At 52.4% G+C, this 19,491-nt stretch overlaps 1 protein-coding gene across 2 annotated transcripts in view; it reads right to left on the bottom strand.

Moving 5' to 3' along the window:
- LSS (lanosterol synthase) overlaps nucleotides 1–19,491 on the bottom strand; it is a 42,453-nt gene that overhangs the window by 17,442 nt on the left and 5,520 nt on the right. For both annotated transcript variants that reach the window (XM_030835654.2, XM_060297672.1), the window contains exons 6-17: nucleotides 18,538–18,634; nucleotides 16,340–16,475; nucleotides 15,952–16,060; nucleotides 15,182–15,300; nucleotides 13,785–13,882; nucleotides 13,503–13,530; nucleotides 11,810–11,866; nucleotides 11,115–11,186; nucleotides 10,820–10,870; nucleotides 10,119–10,268; nucleotides 9,618–9,714; nucleotides 8,725–8,830 (exon numbers count right to left, since the gene is read on the bottom strand). In XM_030835654.2, coding sequence (XP_030691514.1) covers nucleotides 8,725–8,830; nucleotides 9,618–9,714; nucleotides 10,119–10,268; nucleotides 10,820–10,870; nucleotides 11,115–11,186; nucleotides 11,810–11,866; nucleotides 13,503–13,530; nucleotides 13,785–13,882; nucleotides 15,182–15,300; nucleotides 15,952–16,060; nucleotides 16,340–16,475; nucleotides 18,538–18,634 — 1,120 coding nt within the window. The remainder of the gene's footprint in view (nucleotides 1–8,724; nucleotides 8,831–9,617; nucleotides 9,715–10,118; nucleotides 10,269–10,819; nucleotides 10,871–11,114; nucleotides 11,187–11,809; nucleotides 11,867–13,502; nucleotides 13,531–13,784; nucleotides 13,883–15,181; nucleotides 15,301–15,951; nucleotides 16,061–16,339; nucleotides 16,476–18,537; nucleotides 18,635–19,491) is intronic.

Below are 19,491 nucleotides of genomic sequence, written 5' to 3'. Positions count from 1 at the left end.
ATTATACCAATGTTAATATTGTGACTCATATTTACATAAGAGAATAACCTCATTAAAAAAAATACTAAAGGAAGCCACAACAATGAGAAGCCTGCACACTGCAATGAAGAGTAGCCCCCGCTCACCGCAACTAGAGAAAGCGCGCGCACAGCAACAAAGACCCAACACAGCCATAAATAAATAAATAAATTTATTTATTTTTTAAAAATACTAAAGTTCTTCCCTGGTGGCGCAGTGGTTGACAGTCCACCTACCGATGCAGGGGACACGGGTTCGTGCCCCGGTCCGGGAAGATCCCACATGCCGTGGAGCAGCTGGGCCCGTGAGCCATGGCCGCTGAGCCTGCGTGTCCGGAGCCTGTGCTCCGCAACGGGAGAGGCCACAACACTGAGAGGACCACGTACCGCAAAAAAAAAAACAAAAAACAAAAAAAACCACCAAAGTATTTAGGGATTAAGGTAATCACATTTGCAATTTACTTTCAAATGGTTCAAGAAAAAACATATGGGAGGGAGTATGATGAAGGAAATACAGTAAAATGTTAAAGTGGAATTAATTAAAGAAGCTTCACCTAAAGCTGGAGTCAAGACAGGCCTGTAAGGGAAGTGCTCAGGCCCACCAGGCATCATCAATTACCCCAAACAGGAAAAAATGGCCCTCCACATCTCGGGCAGGAAGGTGTCTCTGCTTACTATCCCGCAGGAAGAAGAAAACTCTCTTTCCCACGACAGCCCAGCCAATCAGAGACAGCAGCAGCCCATCAATGGGAAGCCTCCATACTCTGGATCCCCAACCCCTCCAACAGACTCTTTGGTTATCACAGCCCCTATAAAAGCAAGTTCCCTTTCTTATTCTCTGGATTTTCCTGTGATCTGTCACAGTTCGCATGTCCCGAATGGCAATTCCTCTGGCTATTCTGAATAAACTCACTTTTGCTGGTAAATTAACTGGCTATTATATTATAAAAGTTAACATTAACAACTGAGCAATAGCTGGAAGAGGTAAATAGGAGTGCTTTTTACTCCTTTTATAACTTTCCTATAATTTTGAAGTTAATGAAGAATTTCAAGTCAATCTAGTAAAATGGAATATCCCATATACGTATTACTAGAGTAACTGATGCCCTCAAACTATACCTAAAAACACTCCTAAATTAAAAATCTTAATATAACAAGTTAATATATTTGTTTAAAAAATAAAAACTTATGTTCAAACTCTCTAGAGGTAAAAATAATAAAGTAATTGGGAGAAAGTACCTGTAACATAAGATACAGAATTACTTATTGTGCTTAATAAACATGTAAGGCAAGAAGAAAAATCATCCCAGCAACAAAGTTGGACAGGGTACGAATGGCAATTCATATGTGAAAGAAGAAACAGAAATGACCTATAAACGTCTGGAAAGAATATTTTAGCTCAGTAATCTCCAAAGAAATACAAATGAAGTAAATCCACCAGAAAACTATCATAATTTACCTTCCAAAGCAGGAGTTTTTACACAATAACAATAGTTATTCTGTGCTTATCACATGCCAATCTCCCAGTGCTTTCGTGTGGTATCTCAATCCTCCCAGTTCCGTGAGGCTGTACTATTGCCGCATGTGGCAGGGGGAACCTAGGCAGGGGGGTGAAGTGACTAGACGAGGATCTCAAGCAGAGAAGGGGCAGGGGCAGGCGCATCCACCCAGACAGGCTGACTCCAAGCCCACGTGGCTCTAGGGAAGAATAATGGTCCTGAACAAAGATTTAACAAGAGGATACCGGCTCAGGTTAAAATGGGGAAAAGCTGTAAAACAGCAATGAAAATTCAGAAATAACCATCACAACCCATACTGGAGGAGAATGCCAAACGACAAGGGAAGTTATCAGCTGCTCTCAGGAACCTCAGGGTAAACGGAGCCAGTTACGTGAAAGGTGCACCGTGGAGATCAAACAGTCAGAACACCCTCTTCTCAGGGGTGAGGAAGGGCAGCTGGCTTTCTTTCTGCTGCTTTTCTGTATCGTCCAAGTCTCCTTTAAAGAGCTTGTTTTACTTTTATTATAATAATTCTTAAAAAGATGAGTAAGAAGGAAGGTCAATCCTGTGAGGCATCTCTGAGGACAAGGTTGCCAAAGGAAAGGACCCCAGATCACAAGCACAGCACACAGCCAAGGGACCAGCCTGGCCTGGGTGACAAAATGAAGACTAGACACAGTGCCCGCTTGTGCCCCCTTGTGGCTGCACAGCCTGCCAGACAGAGGGAAACCAGCAAAAACATGACTGGATACTCCTCCAATTTTTTTGGAAATAAAGCAACATGCTCCTAAATAACTCATGGGCCAGAAAACTCACAATAGAAATAGAAAATGCTTTTAACTGAACGATACATCAAAACTTACTTATAAACTTAAGTGTACATTTAAAAGGAAAGCCTGAAAATCATTTATCTAAGCATCCATCAAAGAGAACTTTCTCCTCTGTGTGAGGATTTACTGCAAATTCTTATTTATTTATTTATTTTTTTTTTTGCGGTACGCGGGCCTCTCCCGTTGCGGAGCACAGGCTCCGGACGCGCAGGCTCAGCGGCCATGGCAGCATGTGGGATCCTCCCGGACCAGGGCGCGAACCCGCGTCCCCTGCATCGGCAGGCGGACTCCCAACCACTGCGCCACCAGGGAAGCCCCTGCAACTTCTTATTTTTCAAACCGTGGTCGCAGACCATTGGTGAGTTATGATTAACATTTATTTAAATTGAAAGTATACATATTATTTATACCTATATAAAGGGATAGTATACATCTTTAATTTTAGCTATACCTTATAGATTTATTAATAGATTTATTCATTATCTGTATGTAAGCAATAGTTTCATAAAGTACAAAATAGGATGCACACATGCCATATACTGAAAATAAGAAATACGTGTCCATTTATTACACTGCCGTCTCAGTTAGTTGTACGGTTTTATACACAAAGGTATGGGCATGACATACACTGCGTCTCTCACTAAGGAATGGCCCATGCTGGAAAACGGCCACTCTTACACGACGGCAAACTGAGCAACAGAAGCACCGCGCGGCCAGCTGGACAGGCCATTCCAACCACAGCCACACCATTTCTGCCCTGTACACACAGCGATGGCTCCTTAAGGCCAGGCTGCAACCTCTCTGATAGGCTCAGGCTTTGTTGCCTCGCCTTTTCAGATTGCAGCCAGGGAGCAATCTTATAACTACTTGCAAGCCTGGGAATTCTGGTGGCGTTTTCCCATACAGTTATAGCTCAGCGATCACTTTAGAGGTTGTTCTCCATCCTTCAAATCTTTATTCTGCCTACTCAACGCAGAGCAACCCTCTTCAGCAGTGATGTGAGGATCCTGCAGCCCCTGCCTGTTCTATGTTTCCCAGTCTAGTAGAGCAACGTTGGGATGAACCTGTAGACACCAGAGAATCTCATAATGTAATTTCCAGAAAGCATATCTTTTATTTTAACTGTATTATGTAGAAAGAATTTATCTTCATTTAATGTCGTTCACAGGCAATTATGCTATCCTCTAAGAGTGAATGTGTAATTATTCTGTAACAACTTCCTTGCATCATTTTTTCTCTAGGTAAGCTTTGTAAGTCTTTGAAATTGAGAAAATAACATCTGAACTAATAAAGTTGAAAAATCAGCATTTTTTTAAAAAAGAGGCTTTAAAAAAAAAAATACAGACTGCTATAGAAGTTCCCTTGCCAAAACTGATTCATATAAGAGCTAAAGTTTGTTTGTTTACAAAATTACTAGAAAATAGAGATAAAAGAAAATGACTATATATGAAAAGTTGGATGTGTGTTTTCAGTAGAAGGTATGAGGGGGACTTCCCTGGTGGCACAGTGGCTAAGACTCCACGCTCCCAATGCAGGGGGCCCGGGTTCGATCCCTGGTCAGGGAACTAGATCCCACATGCATGCTGCAACTGGAAGTTTGCATGCCACAACTAAGGATCTTGCCTGCCACAACTAAGGACCCGGTGAGCTGCAACTAAGACACAGTGCAACCAAATAAATATTAAAAAAAAAAAAAAAGGTATGAGGAATAAGGATACATTTTTGTTGAAAGGAAAAAAAGAAAGTAATTTTGTTGTAAGTAAAATGATTGTTCCAGAATAAGAAAGGAAAAAGGACAAAACTTGAATGGATATAAAAAGCTGTAGGTTTATAGAAAAGGAATCTGGAGAAAGGAATTTTATGTGTAGTCACGTTGACTAAGACTGGAATGGATTTATACAAGTTTTTAAAAAAGGAAGAATTTTAATATCAAAATTACACTGGTTCTGGGACTTCCCAGGTGGCTCACTCGTTAAGAATCCGCCTGCCAATGCAGAGGACACGGGTTCGAGCCCTGGTCGGGGAAGATCCCACATGCCGCAGAGCAACTAAGCCCGTGTGCCACAACTACTGAGCCTGTGCTCTGGAGCCCGTGAGCCACAACTACTGAGTCCGTGTGCCACAACTACTGAAACCCAACGCTTAGAGCCTGTGATCCGCAACAAGAGAAGCCACCACAATGAGAAGTCTGTGCACCGCAACGAAGAGTAGCTCCTGCTCGTTCCAACTAGAGAAAGCCCACACGCAGCAAGAAAGACCCAACGCAACCAAATATAAATTAAAAAACAAAAAAAATTACACTGGTACGAAATTAGAATTTGCTTTTCTCTGTTAAAAGGATAGTTTTCTTAGATTATTGGTCTGCTCTTAATAAGAAAGGGTAAACAAATGTTTTTCTTTACCTTTAATGTAATATGTCTAGAAAACTAAGATTCTATGATTTGTCTTTATTGGGTCTTTGATTACTTAAGAAAACTGAGTCTTCTCTATTAAAAGAGACAAGCTCTTTTACAACTATGTAACTTTTCGTATGTGTTAAATTTCATGGGAAGCATTTTCAAATAAGAAGTGATGCTGAACTTTTTTTAGGATGTATTTATGTGGAAATTATTAATAAATATTCCAAGACTTCCCTGGTGGCACAGTGGTTAAGAATCCGCCTGCCAATGCAGGGGACACGGGTTCAAGCCCTGGTCTGGGAAGATCCCACATGCCGTGAAGTAACTGAGCCCGTGTGCCACAACTACTGAGCCTGCACTCTAGAGCCCATGAGCCACAACTACTGAGCCCACGTGCAACAACTACTGAAGCCCACGCGCCTAGAGCCCGTGCTCCACAACAAGAGAAGCCACCACAATGAGAAGCCTACACACTGCAATGAAGAGTAGCCCCTGCTCACCACAACTAGAGAAAGCCTGTGCACAGCAACAAAGACCTAACACAGCCATAAATAAATAAATAAATTTATTGAAAAATAAATAAAATAAATATTCCAGTAATCATATGAAATTCCCAAAAATCTGGTATGCCCTGATATAATTCCAGCTCTTTTCATTTACAAACAGTTATTATTTTACTCTGATGCTTTTGCAAAAATGTTCCTGCAAAAGTGCTTCATCTTCAAAGAGATTCATGGAAAAGACCCTCACAAGTACTCTAGAATGTAGGCTTCTGATAAGTGCTCACTCATTAGCGTTCTGTTTTCCAAAATTAAAGGACCCTTTTTCTCCTCTTTTAAGCTGTCTGCAACTTACAGCAATTTAGTAAACATTTATCTTTTTCTCCCTACCTGGTCCCTCAAGAATTCTGAAACTCCTATTAAATATTCTTATTTTTCATAACAATACATATTTGCAAAAGTTAAGTAAGAATCTGTTCTTGTAACAGGACACAACTGGACAAGTCCTTGGCTTGGCCTCTTAGCCTAAAGAGACTTTAAAGATCCAATATGAGATTCCTCATGAAAAGTTCCAACGAAACAGATTTTAAAGAGCCTATATAGTCAGTCGCTATTCCTGCTGCACTTATATAAATAATCAGGCCAAGTTTATTGAAACTAGACTAGTTATCTTTGATAACTATCTTTGGAGGTGATTATAGAGAGAAAAATTATGTTTCAATAATACACCTTTATGTACATCAGATTCTAGTACTATTAATTGTCTTTTAATTTGTTTTCTAAGTGTAAACTGGACTGAATCCTGAATTCTTCTGACTTCCTCCAATATGTGGCTAGAACTCTTACAATTTTCTTCCACTCTTGATTTTTGAATCACTATGAAACTAAAACTGCCCTTTTTCCGAAGCCCTGCAAGCAAAAGCTGGACAACTTGATACAAACTTCAACAGCTCATGTGAGGACGATTCTCATGCCTGTTGCTGTGTGGCCACTCAGAAAGATCACCAGAGACATTCACACTGAAAACCAGGAAAATCTGTCTAATTGCCACACTTGTCCTCAGTGCATCTGAAGATGCTTAGAACCCAGCATCTAGAAATCGTCTCAACTAGCTGCTCTCCAAACTCAGAAACTGAATTTATAATTTCCTTGAATTATTTACCATTATTTTTCTTTTGCTTCCATAGAAATGCCTCTCATTGAATTACCTGATTGCGCAGATCATATAGAGGCCTAATTTATGTGGAAAGACATCTACGATGCTGCCTCCTGAAGTAAACACCCAAGGTGCATCCTGTCCTGAGGAACACTGAGGACATGTGATTGCTGACACAGCATGTGCGCCTCCGTAAACAACTTTTAAAGTTTTTGTAGACTGACTTAGAAAGGTAATACCCGAATCTGATTATAACCCATTTGATTTATTTAATTGATTAAATTTGGGCTCTGGGAAATTTTTCAGTCTTGATTATTGTTCTTTTTATAGTCATCACATTAATTTCGCAACAGTTTTAAATGCCTACCAGCAGCCACTCACATACCAAATGGTATCCATCAGGATCAGACAACTGGATGAAATTTGCAATAACCACATGAATGATGAAGATGGTGACTACATGGCCCTCCAACCTGTCAATTCAACTAGTGAAAACAGCCAATATGTGACTCTTCAGCCTGACTACAACAACGGTGGAGAGAGAGAATAACACGACACTGGTTGGTGATACTCTCAGCCGGCTGAGACAATGACCAAAATGGGGAACTGTTAAAATCAAAAACAAACAGAGCCCAGCCTCGAAAATTCCCTGAGCAGACAAAACCAGTTTAATCATACAAAGGCTAATTTAGCTTATTTTGCAAGACTAACTTGACCTGGGTCATTTCTTGTTTACACCTCTGGAAATCATAAAGAAACTTAAACTGCTTCCCAAGGTTGATACGAGGTAATCACTGAAAATTCTAATATTGTAACCAATCACTGTGAAGAATAAACAGTTACTGCCTTCTCACAATATAAGCTCTTTATAACAATATATACCCGAGCCTCATTCAATGTTTGGGTTTGTGCACTCTTGGTTTGCAAACTGTCTTTGTGGTGTGTGCGTGATAAATTTTTACTAATGATTCATTGGCTTTACTTTTAGCTATTTATGAACCTTTGACAAAATCCTAAACAAAATACTTATCAAATTGAATCCAACAATATATAAAAAGTAAAGCACATGATGACCAAGCTGAATCTATACCAGGTTTACCAAGAGCCATGAAACAACAGAATCATACAAGGATGAAGGAAAATCTACAAGAACTGCACAGAAGCCCCATAACACAGCAAGTCCACATCCACGTCCTCAAGAACTGGGAACCTCTGTGCCCCGAAACACAAGTCTGAGATTGTTCACAGCAGGATGATTCATAATAACCCACTGAGAGGCCCTGAAGGATATACAACAAGCACAGGCATAAACAAAGCATGGCGTCTGCATTCGACAGTGGGGAGAGACAGACGTGGGCTTCCACGTTGGGATCACAGTGGGCAGAGGAGAACCAGGCGGGGAGCTTCTGGTAATGTGTTTGCCCGACGTGGTCACATGGGTGTGTCCACTTCATAATTAATCCAAGGGCTATATGTATGGTTTGTGTACTTCTCTAAACATGTGCCAGACTTCAACAGGAAAGGTTTATTTAAAAACTCCCATTATTTGGGCACAAGTGGAGCTGGGGGTACAGGCATACCTCATTTTATTGTGCTTTGCTTTACTGCACTTCACAGACACTGTGTTTTTTACAAACTGAAGGTTTTTGGCAACCCTGCATCGAGCAAGGCTATCAGTGCCGTTGTTCCAACAGCATTTGCTCACTTCATGTCTCTATCACATTTTGGTAATTCTCACAATATTTCAAACTTTTTTATTATTATTATATCTATTATGGTGATCTGTGATCGTTAATCTTTGATGTTACTATTACCAAAAGAATTTGACTTGCTGAAGGCTCAGATAATGGTTAATATTTTTTAGCAATAAAATATTTTTAATTAAGATACGTACATCGTTTTCTTAGACATAACGCTATTGAACACTTTACAGATGACAATATAGTGTAAACGTAATTTTCATATGCCCTGGGAAACCAAAAATTCACGTGACTCACATTACTGTGACATTTGCAGTGGCTGGAATTGAACCCACAGTATCTCCTAGGTACACCTTTATGTGTCTTCTTTCAATGTTACTAAGAAGACGCAAAGAAATAACTCATTTTTGTGTTATAACTGTGCTACTCTGACCCCCAGTACACACATTTGATATACTTCAGGCCTACAGCAGGGTTCAGGAGCATCTGAGCCCCCGGCCTGAGCACCCCAAGTGAGCAAATGGCTTGCCCTCAATGACATCAAGGTTGTCTGACTTCTTGGCCCCAAGCTAATGGTACCCACGCTGTGTGACTGAGCATCCCTGTGCCAAGGCCGCCCTTACCTGATCTCTCCGGCCCTGTGGTCTGGGAACTGCTTGTGGAAACGCTTCAGCGCCTGCATCACAGCCGAGGTGCACTCCACATATGTGTAGTCAATCATGATGTCCCCTGGGAAAGAAAAGGAAGGCTTGAGAAATGTGAACTTTACCTCAGCTGCCCAATTCGGCAATTCAGGCCAAACCGTGACACAGGAGAACGCCGTAACACGCAGAGCCTGTACAACACATCACGAGCCTGACCATCCTCCAAAGGCACGGAGGAAGCACCACCAGCGAGCAGCCCGGTGACGTGGCCACCAGGTGGGAGGGAGGCACCTACACAGGTGACCTGGAGGCCCATCTGTGCTGCAGGACAGCCAGGCCAGTGGGAGGGTAACAGGGAAGCGCACACAGCAGAGCTGCAGCCCACCCTGAGAAGGCCTCCACAGGAGCACATCTGCCAGTTACAGGAGCCCGACAAATGCAGACCCGGAAGGAGGGGACAGGGGCGCACGCAGACGCAGCAGGAGGACACAGGCAAGCGGGTCCCCACTGTCACCTCCCTGTGAGGAGCTGTGGGCTCCGTGAGGAGCATTCAGGAGACAGGCCGGCCTCCACGGAAGACAGAGCAGGAGCCGGCCCAGGCTTGGGCCAGAGAGCTGGTGTGAATCCCACCCACCTCCGAGAGGCAGACTGCAGCTTTTCTATCCACAACCAGGGTCACCGCACCCTGGCAAGTCGAGAAGCACGGAACACTCTGGTGCCTGGGGGCTCCTTAGAGCATCCGCCCGCATCTGCCAGAACATTGTTGGTACTGCCCCCCGCCAGGGGAAAGAGCTCCAGGCTCTGGCGAGAGGTCCAACCTCAGGCATGCAGGGCCCCCGAGTCTGTGGCCACGTAACTGGCCGACCACTCACCGAAGATCTCCGAGGGGTTCAGAAGCTCCAGAAGGTGTCCCCCACGCTTGGTCTCGTAGGTGGCAAACCCTCCATCAGGGTTTCTCATGCTCAGCAACTAAAACCAGAGGGAACATCCTGAGAATTCACCCACGCGCTGAGCACGTGCAAGGGCCCACAGGCTGTGGCACAGTTTCTAGAAACACCCCAAGGCTAGGAACCAAGGAGCAGGGATGGGAAAGAGGGAGCCGGTTTTCATGTTAAACCAGGACCCTCAGGCGCCCAGAACAGTGGGCTGCAACTTTTATCAACCGGGTACTCCGTGACCACCCGGGACCACTCCCCGGCACGTGCATGCTTACCACTTATAAAGCACACGTGCGCCACCAAATTATGTGATCTCCACCGTAAAAATTGGAAAAAACTTGGGTGTGCTAAGAGGGTCTGTGGTGCGGTGGCCAAGACTCCACGTGCACAGTGCCCTCAGCTGTGTGACCAGAGCCCCACACCCAGCAGCCTCACCACAGCGACAGCATCGAAGAGCCGCTCTCGTGGGACGTGCTTGGTGACAAAGGGACACTTTTCCTGCAGGAGAAGGAGGGACTTCAAGGCCTCAGCTGTGCAGTCGGCAACAATCCAGCCACAGTCCAGTGTGCTGAAGGAGAAGCCGCCCTGGAAAGTGTGGGGCTGTAAGGGTGGAGGCCAAGCCCACACCTGGCCACCCCAGGCCATGGCACCTCGCACGCCTGCACAGAGCCAAGGCCCATCCACAGCGGAGGTACAGCCACAGCCCCAAGCCACACACACGTGGACGGCCTCCAACTTCCAGCACAAGGACTGCAGCCTCTGCCCGTCACCGCCTTCAGGCTCTACTGTGGGATGGGCACAAGCAACCCGCTGTGAGAACGCAGCCATGGCCATGCCCATGCCCCCACGTGCTGCAAGAACTGCCCTCCCCACTCCTCCCCTCATCACTGCCATTCATGTTCTGACAGCTTATTTAATGTCTGCAGGTGCTGCTAAGTGCACACAGTGCGTGACATGGTGGGGTGAAGCCCACAGAGCTCAGCTACTGCATTTATGCACAACTCTTCAGTCAGGAATATCTTGGGTACATCAGTGGAACCCCGCACTGTGCATCTATCAGAACAGGAAGCCGAGGAGAGAGCCCTCCTCGAGGGCAAAGCCCGGCTAACTGAGGCGGGTGGGGTTGGCCGCGGTACCTTGCTCATCTGGCGGTAGTACTTCTGGTAGTCGGGGAGGTTGTCTGGGACCTGGTGAGAATCCGAGGGGCAGGAGGGAACACGTCACCACCATAGTACATAGACGCCGGGCAGGGAGGGGCCAGCACAGCAGGACACGCAGGGACCCAGTGCCGCCGCCCTCATGGTCACCAGTGCCAGTGGGAACCCTCCAGGTAGCACCCACGTGGCCCACTGCCCCCACCCACAATCAGGGCACGGCCTGGGCTGGAGGGGCACCCTGCCTGTGCGAGGCACGGACCAGGCCTGGTCTCACCTGCGAGACCCGGAGATACTCATGAGCCTTCTGCAGGCAGGACGAAAACTCTGGCCTGTGTTGTGCACCCGCCTGGGAAAGAGGAGGGGGTGAGCCACTAGCCGGCACATGCCTGCGCGCGTGGCTGGTCCCTGGACGACCCTGGCGATACCCGGCCACCACTGGGAACCAGGAGCAAACTCACCCAAGTCTCAGGGCTCTCGGGTTTCTGCCACCAAGTCAGAAAGACATGGTGGAGCGACAGCAGAAGAGATGGTCCACACCACCCTGGCCCCAGCCCCAGCCTGTGCCCACAGGGCCCCTGCCCATCTAAGGCAGGCCCCCACGTGGCCCAGACTCCCCCCACAAATCCTGCCAACCTCATTCCCACCAGCATAAAGACACGCTCCTGTTTCTCTCTAGTACGTGCTCAGAAGCATCCGTAGTGAGCAATCTGAGCACTGAGGAGAGCCTGGAGCCTGCTCCCCCTACAGAAGACCCCACCACCTCGCCACCTCGGGAACAGCCCTCACAGGGCCCCTTGCCCCCGAAGACTTCAAGCCAGCCCCACACCCAGAGCTGCCAGCAAGACCACTGTCTCGGAGCCCAGGTAAGCGAAGGGTCAGGGCCGGCAGGTGCCGTGTCCGGCTGGATCCAGGGGTGGACATACAGGAAGAGCAGGTGGAGGCTGGAGAATGAGGGACAGAGCCACATACCTCCAGCAGAGCCTGGATGGCGAACGCGGTGTCCCAGATCTGCGAGCCATTGGTACCCTGTGCAAAGAGGACAGCCCTACAGCAGCCACCTCCCACCCCCACCCCAACTTCCCAGATCTGATGGGTGCCTAGAGGGCCAAGGAAGGTGCAGGGGCATCCACCAGCTCCTGCAGAGAGGTAGGAGTCCAGCCGACTCCTCACCCCAGGCTCTGGGCTCTGTACCCCTAAAGCCCACGAGGCCCTGAGAGGGGCTGGCCCTGCAAGGAGACTTGGTCAGGCAGCCAGGCCACCAGCCAGGACAGAGCTCCTCAGAGCACTTCCAGGATTTGGAAGATCACCGCCATGGCCTCCACTGCTTGCCCACTGGCCGGAGCCCAGACAAATCGGTGGCACTAAGGGACACGAGACACTGCAGCCTGGCAGGACAACGTGTGGGAAGAACACACACAGCGCCTGGCCAAAAAGACCTGAACCGATCAAGCCTCAGGGCCGAACCGCCAGTTTGCAGAAAATCTGGGGTGCAGAGCAGGCAGAAGGTAGACATGCTAGGGACAAATGACCCAGGAGAGAAGGGCACCAGGAGACTGTAGGACAAAGGCAACAGCAAGGATCAGCCTCCCGGACTGGATCCTGATACCAACGAACACACAGCAAAACCCCACCGGGGGCTGCCGTGAACTCAGTGCGGACGGCACGGCAGTTTTGTCAGGACCAGAAGCCCTCGTAAGCTCCAGGGCTGGAGGTGTCAAAGCGGGTGGGGAGCCACATGAGGGCTCGTCACCCTCCTCTACTTCACGTGTTTCAGGAATATTTTCACACAAGACTGGCAGCGTGGGGGCCAGGGACCTGGAAGTGGGGCTCAAGTGCACCTGGCAAGGGCACCTGGGAGGGTGGTCTGCGCTGGGTGGGGCTGGGCCCACGTGCACTCGTCCCAAAGGGCCCAGAGGTCAGTGTGACCCAAGGACATTGCTGGAGGTGCCACATTTGCACACTGAGTGACAGGAGACAAAAGCTCCCGGCTCGCTGACCCCAGGGTCCCTGCAGCCGGGACAGGACCAGGTCAGCCCAGGCTGCCCGGTGACCCAGGAGCCCCACCCCCAGGGACACGCACAGGACGTAAGCTGGGGGAACAGCATCTACAACACCCAGACACTGGAAATCAGCAAACGGTACAAAACAGAGGTGCGGTGTACGTGGAGAGGGGCCACAGGAGTGTGTCTCAGGACTCTGAAGGTGGTACCTCTGGGATGCTCAGCTCACGGGGCAGCAGAGGGCACGGGTTCTACTCTGACCGCATCCTGCTGCTGTCCTGACCCCGCTAACCAGAACCAGCATGCGAGCTGTGAGATCATCAGCTGTCCAGCAGCAGCTGGGCTGGCGTCTGAGAACCACCGTGGCCCTCGTCCCCCCCGAGCTGCAGCTCTGAATGACTCTGGTGTACAGACTGCTCCCGTGGTGTGGCTGCAGGCCCTCAGCTCTCCCACCACCCCCCAGGGCCTGTTAGCATCCCTGCCAGACAGCACACACCCAGGAGGTGCCCGGCGGTGCCCCTCAGATGCGGGACAAGGGGGACCTGCAGCCACTTACCACACGCTGACAGAACACATCGGGAGGAGTGACTTGGGATCTTAACAAACCCGAAAGGCAGGAACGGTTGCAAGGAAGCAAGCAGCTGTGGCCCTACAGCCCTTACCTGCACTTTCATGCCGTCGAGGCCCAGCCTGCGAGAAGAGTCCATGTCAGGAGCAAGGGCAGAGCCGGAAGTCAGGGGCCCAGAGCCCGTGTCCCAAAAGCAATGTGCCCACGCAGCAGGGGACACGTGAGGACAGCTCCCACCCGCCCCACCCAGCTGTGTGGAGGGCCCACCAGGGGAATAGGCCTCCCTCAAACACAGCGTTCCCTGCATGGGACACGCTGGCCTTCAGGCTCTCAGCCACGCCCTTCCCGAGGGCCACGCCCTCGCCGCCACACTCACCAGAGGTAATCCGGAATCCTGGACAAGTGCTCCTGGAAGGCAGAGGAGGCCGGCCCTTCCCTGTGCCAGCACGCAAGCATGTTGATGGTTTTCGAGATCTGGAGGAGACGGCCCTGTCAGGGCTCTGCTCCACACCTGCCGGGGTTCCCGGGCTTGAGGGCCGCAGACCTACCCCACCGAGGCCCCAGCACGGCCTTGCTGCAGGCCAGGCCTTCTGTTCTAACCACTTTCCCAAGCACTCACTGCTACCAGGCTGCAGCCCTGCCCTGGGAGAGGTGGGAATGGGCCAAGGCACGTGTGCCAAGGAGGGAGGGGGACGGCAGCAGCGAAAAGACAGGGTGACCTGTAGAGGTGACGGGAGCCCAGCCAGCCGGTAAGAAGAACCGCCACGAGGGAGACGGGCAAGGCAGGGACCCCTGAGTGGGCACATGGGTTGTGGTGTGTCCTGAGCTGCCTGAGATAACTCAGGGGAGGAGGATAGGGCTGAGGGCCACGGGAGAGACGGAGCGACTAGGAGGTGAGACCAGAGGCGCAGGGCCTGCCTGCTCAGAGCAGATGTTCTAGAGGCCCAGCTCTCCCACCCCGGGGCCTCCTAGGCCAAGGTCCGATTACAGCGCGTTTCTAACTTGCTTTACGCAGCCTTAGGCCAGAGCCCACGCAGAACCCCCTGGCGCTGAAAGGGAGACAACTGGCCCCTCGGTGGGGCGGTGGCAGTTGGCGCCCCCCGGTACCACCCGGCCTCGAAAACACCTGGGAGCAGGGCCACGCGTGGGGCTCATGGGCACTGCGCCCACTGGGCTCACACAGAGAAGCCGTGGGCTGACCCAGCACGGCGGCCACGGTCACAGCCGCCCGAGGCTCGCTACAGCGCTGCCTCCTGCACCCAGTGCCCTAAGGCTGCGGGCCAGCCTCCCGACCCTGCACTGGCCACCCAGGCTCACAGCCCCACGGGGCAGAGCAGAGTCAGGAGCCCAGAGGCTCTGAGAAGCACGCCTCGAGTCACCAGCCTCAACAGCAATCAGGAGTGGAACGCAAGCACCCTGGCCCTGCAAACCCCATAGGAGAAAGGCAAATGGTGGGTTATTCGGGCTGGGGAAGGGGAGAGGACCGGGGGAGGAAAAGCAGCCCACCCCACCGGCCAGAGAGACCTCAGGAGGTGGCCTCAAGAAGCAGTGCTCCAGACACACCAGGTGGTGGGACGGGAGGGCGGGCCAAGCACAGGGGTCCTGGGGGATCAGAGGCCCAGGTCCCACATAAAGGCGTGACCGCCTCCAGTGGGAGACCTCACCTCCAGGGAGACCCCCACTCCCAGCTCCATAGACACAGGCCTCTGGGCAACCCGCCCCCAGTCCTCGCCCACCCCAGGCCCAGACAGCCAGTGGGCGAGGGGCGCTGACCGGGCCGATGCTGAGGTACTTGGTGAAGCGGTCGTCGGCTGCGATGTGCTCGTACAGCTTCTGGATGGCCCGCTGCCGCAGGCCGGCGCTGTGGTGGCGCTCGTACAGGTTGAGGATCGCTGCGAGGGAGGGGGGGCGTCAACAGGCACCAGACACGGAGAGGAGTCCCAGCCCCAGCACAGACCCCCCAGCGTGGTCGGCCCACAGCGGCCAGTCTCTGGGCCCCCCCTTGCCACCCCCTCACCCACTCTCCTTGCCTGCTGGTGCAGCCCCCTCCCTGGCATCCTGGTGCTGCCCTACAGCCCCCGCAGCCGTGCAGAGCCTGTTGCCTCCCAGTGCCGACAGGGCGGGTCCCGGCTCCCACCCCAGGGCCCGTCTGCAGGACCAGTGAGGGAACGAACGAATGAATGAGGGGGAACGTGGCCGCCTGCGCACACAGCACCCGCCAGGCTCCAAGGGGAGGCCACTCGGCTCTGAGCAGCCAGGAGGACCCACGGGAGATGGGCTTGGACTGGCCTCGTGGGGTCCCGCCCCTTCTATCCCACTGAGGAGGAACTACCGGCCCCTCAAGGCCCTGGGCTCCGAATCCTCTGTCCAGGAGCCCGAGCCCCAGGTGGGTCTGCTGGACACGAGGTGTGCACGCCGGCCCCCTTGTCCCCACAGGACCCCAACGCCAGGACTCATCGTAGGGCCGTGTCCCTCCGCGTTCCCTGTCACTTTAGGTGTCGACCGACCCCCGGGGGGCCCAGCCAGCCCCTGGGGGCACCCACCATACACCACGTGGAGCAGCCAACTGTGCGGCGTGTACAGCTCATCGGGGGCCACGCTGTCCCTGTGCGCCGGCCAGTCGATGCGGCCGTAGTCCTCCACGTAGAGCTCCTGAGGGCGGCAGCGCCTCAGCCCCAGACCTGCCCGTCCCCTCTGCTGCCTGCCCTCCCGAGGGCAGGCCCCGATGAGCACCCTGCTCCCCAAGCCCCACGTCAAGGCTGCTCCCCGGGGACACACTGGGGCCTGGCCTTTGCTCACAGGTGCCCTGCAGCCCATCCCACTGCACAAGCCCCCAGGCAGTCATTTAGGGACAGGAGGTGGACGCTCCACTCTGTGGGGCTCTCGGCTCCGTGGGGCCCCCCGAGAGCAGGCATACGTGGTCAGGCTCACCTGGCGGAGGCTCTGGACCAGCGGGTCCTCCTCAGCGCTCAGCCGGGTACCATAGCAGTAGGCCATGGGCAGGTACACCTGCCGGCAGTGGCACCAGATGGTGGAGGGATGCGCGGGCATCCATTCAGGAAACAGCCTGGCGGGACAGCGTGTCAACAGGGCCCCCCACCACTGCAGCCTGGGGCCCTTTCAAGCCTGAACACGGGGTGGACGGCTGTCTCTGGCCCAAGTGGGCACAGCCGTGCTCCTGAGGGGCGCAGCCCGCAGAAGCCGACAACTTCTCCTGGCTCACCAGGTGCCTCCTAAAGCCAGGAGACTTGGCTCCTAAACAGTGAGGACTGCCTGTGGGTTCCCAGTTGTGACAAACGTGCCACAGTAACAAAAACGTTAATCACGGAGATACCGAGAGAGGGGTCTACAGAAACGCTCTGGACTATCTCTGCAACTTTTCTGGAAATTGAAAACTATTCCTAAATAAAAATCTTCAGGACTGCCACATCTTCTCAAGGCCTGTGTCTTTGATCGTTACCTCTGCTGTGCTTCACCCAGATACGCAGCCTGACGTGAGCACGGCTCTGCCAGCCTCCCAGGTAGGGGCGCGCCTGGGCTGTTTTCTCCACCCGCCCCTTTCAGCCTCCATCCACGAGTGAGAGGGGAGGCCACGTGGAGGCCATGGGGAGGTGAGCCCGCCTCCCCTGCTCCCAGGCGTAACGGTTGGACGGGTGTCCTCAGCCCCACCACACCTGGTCTCACTCTCGAGGGCTCCTCCACTCACTTTAAAGGGCGTTTGCTACACTTTGGATAACGTTTCCAGCTTTCCTGCAGCTGAAGCGGTTCAGGGTCTCTGGTCCTTCATCCTGCACACCTGCCCTTTACACTCTAACCTATGCCCTCCAAAACAACTTCCGCCAAGACTAGCAGTGCCCTAGTTACCGAGAGGCCCGGCAACCACGGCCTGGGCCCTGCGGCGCGCGGATGCAGCCAACGCAGTCCCCCACACCCGCCTCTGACACCACACCCCTCCCAGCGCCTGCTCAGTGCCTTCCTCTGCGGCTCCTTACACACCGGGTAGGTCCGAGGTCCAGCCAGCAGGCCCACCGGTGAGGAACGCTGGAATGGCCCCAGACCACTTCCCGCCCCTTCCAGAGTGGCCAGCCTTGGGCAGGTCTGCCCCGGTGGAGGCTGGGCCGTCGGCCCTTTCATCAGGCCCCTGCTGTCATCTCCTGATCGGCCCCTTCACCTCGCACCCCTCCTCTACCGAAGTCCCCTAGCGCAAGGGCCCCCCAACCTCCCTGACAGCTCCCTGCTCCAGGGACCTCACCTCCTGAAGGTGATATTGGGGTACTTATATGTATATGAATGTATTCGGGACACATGTCCAGAGACTTCATTAGATATTCACAAAATGTTTAAAATCTCTGGCTTATAAGTATCACACAATATGGAATTAATGTTGATTTTGCTGAGTTTTTAAGCACTATTGTAGTTCTGTTAGAAGAAAATTCTTATCTTTAAAAAACACACTGAGGGCTTCCCTGGTGGCGCAGTGGTTGAGAGTCCGCCTGCCGATGAAGGGGACACGGGTTCGTGCCCTGGTCCGGGAAGATCCCACATGCCACAGAGCGGCTGGGCCCGTGAGCCATGGCCTCTGAGCCTGCAGGTCTGGAGCCTGTGCTCCACAACGGGAGAGGCCACAACAGTGAGAGGCCCGCGTACAAAAAAAAAAAACACACACACACTGAAGAGTTCGCAGGGGAAACAGAATGTCTGGGATCAACTTTAACATTCACCAACAAAAAAGACAAGGGGGACAGTCAGCACGGCACACCCAACACTGGGCTGGGGAGGCCTGCATGGGCTATCACCTCCTTTCCTTTATTTCTATAGATGCTCAAAATGTCCATAACAAGACAGTCACAGGCATCTATGCAACAAAGGCAGCACGTCACGCCCCACACCAGAGGTTCTGTAACCAGCGAGGCGGGACCCCACCCACCTGCCACATGGCCCAACGCCCCTGCACCTCCCTCCCTCCTATCGTCTGTAGGACTCAGCCAAGCAGGGGCTCTGCCAGGAGCCTAACGCCACCCAACTCCACTGAACGGACAGCCCCTCATCCGACTAACAGGCAGCAAGTGACCCAGGGTGGCACCACTCTACTCGCGAAGAGAGTGGTGACCGTAGATGGGGAAGCGTACCACATTTCTGGGAACAGAGTGTTGAGGCCTTCCCAGCTGTACACGTTCAGGACAGCCAACCAGAACTTCCCCCAGGAGGGGATGAACACAGCACCACCTGTGGGGAGAGAACAGGCCCCATCACCTGCCTCTGACTGTGAACACGAGACCCTCAGGAATCGGGTCCCCTTCAAAAGGCGGGCCTGCTAAGGATCCTCTCCCTGTGGTAAGACGCAGGCTCCAGAACCACTCGGGACCACCCAACACCAAGGCTGCTGGGTGGGACCGACGTCTTCCCCAGAACAAGCCTATCTGGCCCCTGCCCCCAGGAAGTAGAAGCTGGGAAGGTGAGAGGCCCAGGCGCACACGGCAGCCCCTGTCCACACGGGCCTGGAGGTGATGAGGGAGTTGACTGTGCACGCTCGGCCTTCTCCCTCCTGAGTCCACCTGGCTGTCCTGCGCAGCACTGTACCCACGCAGCAGACGGATGTGGACTGTGGCTGTGGGGATGCTTGTGGCCCCGTGTTGGAGCCATTCCCAGCAGCACTGGTCCCAAGCACAGAAAAACCATCCTGGACACGATTCACAAGGAGGTCTCACCCCAAACCCAGGTGTGCAGAAGGCAAAGAACCCACAAAGCTACTAGGGAAGCATGGCCTGAAGACATTCCTTCCCAGACAAGGAACCAGAAATCAGCCTTGGGACCTCACACTAGTGAGCCCAGAAGCTGACGATGGATTCGTTACAAGAGCAACACACGTGTGAAGAATGCAGGCTCGTGAGAAAGTGCAGCAGGAGGCGTAACCCAACGTGGCAGGTCAGGAAGTGACATGCAAGGTGCCAGGCGAAGCGTGAGAAGGAACCCCCGAGGCAGCGGGGCTGGCTGGAAGGTGGGACATCCCAGGCAGACGAAGCGGCCCATGCGGAGCCCTGAAGCAGGAAGGGGCTTCGAGGTGCTGATGGGAAGCCCCTGTG

This window comes from Globicephala melas, chromosome 4 (genome assembly GCF_963455315.2).
Source record: "Globicephala melas chromosome 4, mGloMel1.2, whole genome shotgun sequence".
Lineage (NCBI taxonomy): Eukaryota > Metazoa > Chordata > Mammalia > Artiodactyla > Delphinidae > Globicephala > Globicephala melas.
The sequence above is the reverse complement of the archived record's forward strand: the minus strand, read 5'-3'. Positions and strand labels throughout refer to the sequence as shown.